Consider the following 10,333-nt stretch of genomic DNA (forward strand, 5'->3'; position numbering starts at 1 on the left):
GTATAGTATTGGGTCTAGCTGATTTTGATTGTATAGTCGGTATTGACATGCTAACAAAGTACAGAGCTACCGTGGATTGTTTCCACAAGATTGTCAGCTTCAGACCCGAGATGACAGACGAGTGGAAATTCTACGGGAAGGGTTCCAGATCTCGGATTCCCTTGATCTCAGCTCTTACTATGAACAGATTGTTACAAAAAAGAGCAGATGGTTTCTTTATTTATGCTGTAGATATGCAGAAGTCGAGCCCGGCATTAGCGGATTTGCCAGTAGTACGGGAATTTCCAGATATTTTTCCAGATGAAATCCCAGGATTACCTCCGGTTCGAGAGGTAGATTTTAGCATTGAACTTGTACCAGGTACCGTTCCTATTTCGAGAGCTCCGTATAGGATGGCACCTATTGAACTAAAAGAATTGAAAGCACAATTAGAAGATCTTCTAGCCAAGGGATATATCAGAGCTAGTGTATCTCCTTGGGGCGCTCCTGTGCTATTTGTGCGAAAGAAAGATGGTTCGATGCGTTTATGTATTGATTACAGGCAACTGAACAAGGCAACGATCAAGAATAAATATCCTTTGCCTAGGATTGATGATTTATTTGATCAGTTGCAGGGATCCTCCGTGTATTCGAAGATTGATTTGCGTTCTGGGTATCATCAGCTCAGAGTTCGAGATATAGACATACCGAAGACAGCATTTCGAACCAGGTATGGACATTACGAATTTATTGTCATGCATTTTGGTTTAACCAATGCTCCTGCGGTATTTATGGGCTTGATGAACCAAGTGTTTCAGAAATATTTGGATGAATTTGTTATTGTTTTCATCGATGATATTTTGGTGTATTCGAAGAACAGATATGAGCATGCAGAGCATCTCAGAATTGTTTTGCAGACGTTGAGAAACGAGCGACTGTATGCTAAATTGTCAAAGTGTGAGTTTTGGTTGAATCGAGTTGTCTTCTTAGGACATATCATATCAGGAGATGGTATTTCTGTAGATCCGAGTAAAGTGGAAGCTGTGATCAGTTGGTCGAGACCGACTTCTGTACCAGAAATACGCAGTTTCATGGGCTTAGCCGGATACTACAGAAGATTTATCAAAGATTTCTCCAGTATTGCAAAGCCAATAACTCAATTGACGCAAAAGAATGCACCATTTGTTTGGTCAGAGGAGTGCGAGTCTAGCTTTCTAGAGTTGAAGAAAAGGCTGACCAGTGCTCCAGTACTGACGATACCTTCAGGTAAGGGTAATTTTGTTGTGTATTGTGATGCTTCTCATAGAGGTTTGGGATGTGTTCTTATGCAGCGAGGCCATGTGATCGCATACGCCTCGAGACAATTGAAGCCACATGACGTTCGATACCCCATTCATGATCTGGAATTGGCGGCTATCGTATTTGCATTAAAGATTTGGCGTCATTATCTCTATGGAGAGAAATTTGAGATCTTTTCCGATCACAAGAGCCTAAAGTACCTATTCTCTCAATCAGAATTGAACATGAGGCAGCGTAGATGGTTAGATTTATTGAAAGATTTTGACTGCGAAATCAAATACTATCCAGGAAAGTCAAACGCAGCAGCAGATGCCTTGAGTCGAAAGGTATGTTCTTTATCCTTGTCGACGATAGGTGTTACGAATATGATTGAAGACTGTTGTTTGGCTGGATTAACATTTAATACAGATAGTAAGCCACTACGACTTGCTATGATTCGAGTTGAACCAGACTTGATAATGAGAATCAAAGAAGCACAAAGAACAGATCAAAATGTGCAGAAATCAATTCAAATGGTCCAAGCAGGGCACATGTCAGAATATCAGGTACGTGATCATGTGCTATATGTGAATAACCGTCTTGTTGTACCAGATGTTGCAGAGTTGAAACAGCAGATTCTGTCAGAGGCACATTGTAGTCGGTTCAGTATTCATCCTGGTGGCAGGAAGATGTATAATGACTTGAAGACACAATTCTGGTGGAAACATATGAAATCAGATATTGCAGAATTTGTGTCTAAGTGTTTGAACTGCCAACAGGTAAAAGCTGAAAGGAAGAAGCCCGGGGGTTACTTCAGAGTTTATCTATTCCAGAATGGAAATGGGACCACATTTCCATGGATTTTGTGACGAAGTTACCTCGATCATCGAAAGGCTGTGACGCGATTTGGGTCATTATTGACAGATTGACCAAATCTGCTTGTTTCATTCCGTACAGAATGACGTATAGACAAGATCAGATGGCGGAGATATATATTCGAGAGGTAGTCAGATTGCATGGAGTACCGAAGTCTATCGTATCAGATCGTGATCCACGATTTACTTCTCACTTTTGGCACAGTTTGCAGCAGGCCTTAGGTACGACTTTACAGCTAAGTACTGCTTATCATCCTCAGACAGACGGACAGTCAGAACGGACTATCCAGACTCTAGATGATATGTTGAGAGCCGTCGTGCTAGATTTTGGCATTGGTTGGCAAGATTCTCTACCTCTTTGCGAATTTTCTTACAATAACAGCTATCAGACGAGCATTGAAATGGCACCGTTTGAAGCTTTGTATGGCAAGAAGTGCAGATCTCCGCTATATTGGGATGATATATCAGATGTACCAGAACTTGGGCCAGATATGATTCGTGACATGACAGAGAAGGTGAAACTCATTCAGAAGAGGATGAAGACAGCACAAGATCGACAAGCAAAGTATGCCAATATCAGACGTAGACCGTTAGTATTTGAGGCGGGAGATAGAGTATTCTTAAAGATTTCTCCATTCCGAGGCGTTGTTAGATTTGGCAAACGAGGGAAGCTGTCTCCTAGATACGTCGGTCCTTACGAGATTCTTGAGAAGATTGGCGATCGAGCTTATCGACTTGCACTTCCTCCTTCTCTATCCGGAATACATGACGTGTTTCATGTATCAATGTTACGAAGATATATGCCAGATGTTTCTCATGTCATTCAACCTGACGAAGCTGAACTTGATCAGACTTTGAGCTATGTGGAACAACCGATACAGATCCTGGATCGGAAAGAAAAGAAACTCAGAACGAAGAATATTCCACTTGTGAAAGTTCAATGGAGTCGTCATGGCATCGAGGAAGCGACTTGGGAAACAGAGGCAGGCATGAGACAAAAACACCCCGAGTTATTTATATGATATAATTATTTAGTCAGTTTTGATTTTAATACTGTCTTAAATACTTTGATTGATTTATTCAGTTCGAGGACAAACTTATGTCTTAGAGGGGGAGAAATGTAATGCCCTAGATCGAATATGAATAGACAGAAATTGAGAAGTGTAATGCCCAAGATTCTGGTAGATAGTTGAATATGAAACACAAGAACAGACGGGGCGAAACGATGTGATAAAATATGAAATTTGGAATGTACAACACCGCACCCGCGGTAGAATTAGACCGCACCCGCGGTGCATGGACAGTAGGGTGCCCAAATTTGAGTTTGCAAGGCCGCACCTGCGGTCCTAACCATACCGTACCCGCGGTGCTGAGACCGCACCCGCGGTGTTTACATGACCGCACCCGCGGTCGATGCATTATGGAAAATATTAGAACTGCCGAGGGCATAGCGCACCCGCGCTCCTAGTGTGACCGCACCCGCGGTGCTGCGTGTTACGAAAAGACGAAGCCATGTGTTATAAATCATGCACAGTATATATAGAGCTGGCTTCATTTCCTTCTTGCTCAGATGACACAACCGAGAGAAGGAGAGAAAAGGGAAACTTAAGGAAGAAGGAGAGTTCTTGCTCTTGAATTTAGATATCTCACGATTTAGCCATCCAAATCATAATCCGAGTTAAGAATTGTGTTCCTTGCTTTGAAAGCTACTAAGTGATGTAAGTATTGCTTAATTCTAGCAAGTTTCACGATTTAGATGTTAGAGGAATTGGAATATGATAGTTATATTATGTTCTTGACGTATTGAGCATGATAGATTTGTAAACAGATCGAAGAACAGATATCATATGCAATTATTATGAAATTCAGCATAGTAGAAGTACATTATATCGATTTTGAATATGGTTTTTTGCATAGGATTTGAGTATGAGTTAAGGAGGATATAATGTTGATATCTGTTGAGATTTGGATTGACCGGTGTTAAGAATATACGTCGTTATGCCGTCAAATTGTATCGAGATCACGTAATGACTTGGATATGTGTTGATTTAGATTAGAGATTGATAGATTGTATATCAACATTTCCATTTCAGATTCAGTTTGGAGACCGTGACAGCGATTGTGCGACGAAAGGTATAGTACATGTTTTGTTTGGGGACTTGCGACTCAAAGGAGATCACATTTGAGTTTCCCAACCAAAATCACATACTTGTTTTATTAATTATATCTTGATATGATTATGATTGTTTATAGATTTGTTTATAGAACTTGTATACAAATCTTGCTATGCTTTGTTTACAGATCATGTGGCATTGCATTAGAATGATTATGCTTGTTTACAGATTTTGTATTCATGCATTAAGATAGGACAGTCTGGAGATCAGGCAGACTTCTAGATGTTCGGCGATATCTCAGCTTAGGGGAAGATCACCGCCCCTTTGTAGACGTGGATACAGATCAGGCCGAAGTCTAGGAATAAGACGTACAGCACCTCGATTGGTAGGGTAGGTGACAGCCAGTGACGTCTTATTCACAACGGGATCCCTAGAGTTATAGTCGAGTCGAGTCTAGACATGATTAGATTCGCATTGCATGATTTTATATGAATGACATTCATATCAGCATGTTTCATGTTTAGATTGTTTATATGCATGTTTACATGTTTATACTGGGATTTGTTCTCACCAGTTTTCCGGCTGTTGTTATGTCTGTATGTGTGCATAACAACATGTGGGGCAGGATCTGGGTCGAGACATAGATGATCGTGTTAGCGTGGAGATCACGGGCGTAGCAGATGGACCAGTAGTTGTCTTTTATTATGTACTGTCTTTTAATACTGGTTAGTTGAGGACATATAGAATAAGACATGTATATTATGTTTGTATGTTGTAAATTAAATAAAGACTGATGCTTGTTTAATTACATTTGATTAAATGTAAAAGCGAAAAAAAATGACCCCTGGTTTAGAATAATGATCCATTTAATCCCAAGAAAAAGAATTAGAGCCCGGGTCCCCACATAGACGATCATCTGTTGTTCACACTTTCCAGCCAGCACCAGCCCAGTCACAGCCGAGGAAGCCAGTTATTTAGTTATCCTCCTAGACAGTAGGCCAGAGTATTTGCTTTGACTAAAGAACTGGCCCAGGAAGCACCAGATGATGTTGTTGCAAGTAAATGTTCTTTATGTGGTTATCCTGATTACGTATTGATTGATACGGGTGCATCACATACATTTATTTCTGAAAGATTTGCATTGATTCATGCATTGCCTGTGGAATCATTATCTGCGGTAGTATCTGTCTCTTCTCCTTTGGGGACATGTTTTATATCAGTGAATTATGTGAAACATTGTATGCTACAGTATGACGGGCATGAGATTGAGTAAGACTATATTGTACTTGGGTTGTCTGATTTTGACGGCATTATTGGTATCGATATTCTGACCAAGTACAGAGCTACCGTGGATTGTTTCCATAAGATTGTGAGATTCAGACCTGAGATGGCTGATGAATGGAAATTTTACGGTAAGGTTTCTAGATATAGAATTCCTTTGATATCTGCTATGTCTATGACTCGATTGTTACAGAAAGGAGCAGAGGGATTCCTTGTCCATTCAATAGTTGTACTGAAGTTGAGTCCATCATTGGAAGACCTGCCAATGGTATGTGAGTTTGTTGACGTCTTCCCAGATGAGATTTCGGGATTGCCTCCAGTCAGAGAGATAGATTCCAGCATTGAATTGGTACTAGGTACAGTTTCGATTTCTAAAGCTCCGTACAGAATGGCACCAGTTGAATTGAAAGAGTTGAAAGAGCAGTTAGAAGATTTACTGGCCAAGGAGTAGATCAGACCGAGTGTTTCTCCTTGGGGTGCTCCAGTGTTGTTTATAAGAAAGAAGGATGGTTCAATGAGACTCTGTATTGACTACCGGCAACTGAACAAGGCTATGGTAAAGAACAAATACCCTTTGCCTCGTATTGATGATTTATTTGATCAGTTGCACGGTTCTTCTGTTTATTCCAAGATCGATCTGAGATCTAGATATCATCAGCTGAGAGTCAGAGATTCTGATATATAGAAGATAGCTTTCACAACCAGGTATGGCCATTATGAGTTTATAGTCATGCCGTTTTGTTTGACAAATATGTTAGAGTTGGTGCCCGTCGAGCCAAGTGTTGGCCGAGTGTTCACAATGAAACTCTATGTATAAACGATCTTTATTTTAATAATATTTGAAATATTTATTTTTGCACATCTTTATCTGTAAACCCATGCTAGTTTTATAAATAAAGCCCTTGAATATACAAATAGTAGAAAGAATATGAGATGCTATTTTGTAACCGGACTTTGATAGATATGGTTCGGTCTATGATGGGGTTCACGGAGTTGCCGCCATCCTTTTGGGGATATGCGCTTGAGACAGCGGCACTGTTGTTGAACAATGTCCATTCAAAGGCAGTTGAAAAGACACCATATGAGATATGGATGGGTAAGCCTCCCAAATATTCATATCTTAGAATATGGGGGTTTCCTGCTTATGTGAAGCAGGTAGTGGGAGATAAATTGGATAGTCGATCCATTTTATGTTACTTTGTGGGTTATCCAAGGAATTCAGTTGGATACTATTTCTATCATCCCCAAGAAACAAATGTGTTTGTTTCTAGGAATGCTACCTTTTTGGAAAATGAATTTCTATTGGATAGAAAAGGGGATATGATAGAACTCTAAGAGGTTCGAGAAACACCCACAATTACAGAACCCACACCCGAAGAGCCAAGAGAGGAGATGCAAGCTCCTAGAAGATCCGAGAGAGTCTCGAGACCACCTACGAGGTATGGTCTGCTTCTTGAAGAGGGCCATGATGAGCCTAACCATGGATGTTATCCAAGGACCTTCAAGGAGGCGTTATCTGATGCCGATTCATCCATGTGGCTTGAAGCAATGAAATCTGAGATGAATTCCATGCATTCAAACCAAGTGTGGAATATCGTGAACCACCTGAGGGAATTGTTCCCATAGGGTGTAAATGGATTTACAAGAGGAAACTTGGGGCAGGTGGGAAGGTATTGACCTTCAAGGCGCAATTGGTAGCAAAAAGATATACTCAAAGACAAGGAGTTGAATTTGAGGAAACCTTTTCTGCAGTTGCAATGTTCAAGTCTATAAGGATATTGCTAGCCATAGCTACATGGTATGACTATGAGATATGGCAGCTGGATGTCAAGACAGCCTTTCTTAATGGAGATATTAAGGAAGAGATTTACATGTCTCAACCTGAAGGGTTTACACACTACAACAAATTCGCCAAACGACAACGGATCAAATCCGTTGTCGTAGGCCATTTTCGACTGTTGTAACTGAGGGTGTTGTTGAAAGTGTCTTCAACGACAACGGTTTTAAACCGTTGTCTTTTCTACCTTCGACAACGGTTTTGCAATGGTGTTAAACCGTTGTAATTTCTACCAACGACAACGGTTTTGCAAGGGTTTTAAACCGTTGTCTTTTATACCAACAACAAGGGTTTTGCAATGGGTTTAAACCGTTGTATTTCATACCAACGACAACAGTTTCGCAACAGTTTTAAACCTTTGTTATTTAACTCTATTGACAATAGTTTTGCAACAGTTTTAATCCGTTGTCATAATATATTCGAAACTTTTTAGACCTTTGTTTTTTGTAACAACGACAACAGTTTTGCAACGCCTAAAAACCGTTGTCTTATCTATCAATGACAACGGTTTTGCATCTGTTGTCTTTAATAATTAATTTTATTAGGTAAAAATTTTGTATTTAATTTCTGTTAATTTACAATCTATATAATAATAATTAAACCAAAAATAACAACAGAAAACAAAATATTTACCACGTTAAATCCATGACTATGTTATGTTCAAAATCCATCATCCAAAATATGCCAACGATAAACAAAAATTTTACAAATTTGAATTCAGTATTGCAATTGACCGTGATCCATGTTCGTCATCAACGTGGCAATGTGGTAGCTAGTAGAGTCCCACAATATAAAGTTTTTCCAAACAAAAAATACGGATATACTGCAATCTTTTGTCATCATCGGCCTCGATCTCCTCAAACCTCATCAACATTTATGCATCAAAACCTTCCATTTCATCCCTGGCATATAATCCACACATAGAAAGCCCATTAAAAACCCATGTAAGAGATGAGATTGCAAGCAAAACAGGCACTGGATACGCAGCTAACACAAATGGTGCATAGAGACGAAAATAAAGTCATAACTAATATATACTGAGGAAAATAGAAATTTCGGCATGACCTCCGCATAAATAGGACATCCCAAAAATTTCCATCCAACACAAACAACATTTATATACTCGAAAGTAAGTCATAACATCAATTCACAAACGAATAACATTTATATTCACGTGATAACAATACGAGAGATTTACAATATACACAAAGTGCTAACAGCATGTAGCTGAACTTGATTCATTGAGAAAGGGCTAACAGCATGTAGTGATAACAATACTCCAAATGTTAATCTTTAATAAATCACATGACATTTCAAGCAACTGGCCTTGAATTATTGTGGGAAAGGGCTAACAGCATGTAGCTGAACTTGATTCATTGAGAAGTTAATTGCAATATTGAAGAAAATAGAAAAATGATTGATTTGGTTCATTGTAACACAAAGCACTTCATCAACACTTGGCATACCTATTCGTAAATATAGTCTTGTATGCATTCCGCCCACTCGGATCGCACTTCATCAATCTCTTCCTTGGAATACTCAGTGTTCATGAACTGTGAAAAAACACAATGTCAATATTAGTAAAAAAACAATCAATAGACATTGAAAAATGAGAAATACACAATTATTTGTGAATATTGAGAATATGTCGAATATTACAATTGAAGATATCGAGTTCTTCTCACTGGTAGCATTTTTTTCAATCATTTCTCTCATAAATCTCATAACATAAAAACCACACTGTTTCGAATCTGGTCGTCGTGGACCCTAATTTTTAAAAAAAAAAATGTTAGTGATTGATACACAAATTGAAAAAAACGTTAATTAATGACAAGTACACATGCATACCTTTACTACTTCCCATGTAGCTTGTTTTTTCCCTTTCCTTTCCTTATTTGAATTAGACAATCTTACACTCCTGCATACATCATTAACAGTCAACATATGAGTGTTTTATTCACTGAATTAAATTTGATATAAAAAACAAAATATTAACTTACATATCCACCACATATTTCCAGTCATCGTAACGGTTTCGATGACCAAGTGAATCCAGCAAATAAACCATCTCCTTGTAAGGATCGATGACGGTAAGAATCCAATGGTAACTATGCACATAACACATAGTCAGTGCATACAATTCAATAAAATGTCAAGAAAACAAATTAAATTTGATATTGTAATTTTGACTCACCCAACATTATGCGGCACTAAAAATAATTGATTTGTTGATGCAACACTTAGCCTTTCTGCCAAAACACTTGCTCTTTCGTTCAAGTGTTCGATTTTTGCGTTTTTGTCAAGTTTGGATACATATGGCATGTATGGGATCGTGTGTGGATTGACAAATCTGAACTTGTCAGTCTTGTTGTCTTCTTTCATCTTTTTATACAGATGCCTACAATTTCCAACAGAAAATGTGAATATGATAAATTAATTAAGTTTATACAGCTTAAGTGGTCAACAAACAAAAGAAGAAGACTTACCACATGTACACAACTATACAGTTGGCAGATATTGGATCCAAACTGTAGAAAGGAATGATGTCTTCAAGGTGCAGAAATAGTTCGTAACTCTGTCGGAAGTGAGCATATGGAATGCAAACTTCAGAGATCTATTTATGGTCTAAAGCAGGCATCTAGGAGTTGGAACCTTAGATTCGATAGTACAATAAAAGAGTTTGGTTTTACTAAGAATCCTGAGAAACTCTGTGTGTATAAGAAGGTCAATGGGAGTGCTGTGACATTCCTGGTGCTGTATATTGATGACATTCTACTCATTGGGAATGATGTAGGAATGTTGCAGTCAACTAAAATATGGTTAGCGAGTAAGTTCTCGATGCATGACTTGGGTGAAGCATCTTTTGTATTGGGAATGCAGATCTATAGAGATAGATCAAAAGGTTGCTTGGTCTCACCCAGTCCACATACATTGATACCATCGTGAAGTGGTTCTCGATGGATGAGTCC

The 10,333-nt window shown here is 38.8% G+C and overlaps 1 protein-coding gene across 1 annotated transcript; it reads right to left on the bottom strand.

Annotated features, from left to right (window-relative positions):
• Positions 1 to 7,982: 7,982 nt before the first annotated feature.
• LOC140817123 (uncharacterized) lies at positions 7,983 to 9,932 on the bottom strand. Its single transcript, XM_073176724.1, has 7 exons — positions 9,851 to 9,932; positions 9,559 to 9,762; positions 9,365 to 9,472; positions 9,213 to 9,282; positions 9,024 to 9,131; positions 8,811 to 8,917; positions 7,983 to 8,252 (listed from the first exon to the last, which is right to left on the bottom strand). The coding sequence occupies exons 1-6, from the start codon at positions 9,853 to 9,855 to the stop codon at positions 8,831 to 8,833; spliced, it is 582 nt and encodes a 193-aa protein (XP_073032825.1). The 5' UTR covers positions 9,856 to 9,932; the 3' UTR covers positions 7,983 to 8,252; positions 8,811 to 8,830.
• Between the last annotated feature and the right edge of the window lie 401 nt (positions 9,933 to 10,333).

The sequence above is a fragment of the Primulina eburnea genome, chromosome 16 (assembly GCF_022965805.1).
Source record: "Primulina eburnea isolate SZY01 chromosome 16, ASM2296580v1, whole genome shotgun sequence".
Taxonomy (NCBI): Eukaryota; Viridiplantae; Streptophyta; class Magnoliopsida; order Lamiales; family Gesneriaceae; genus Primulina; species Primulina eburnea.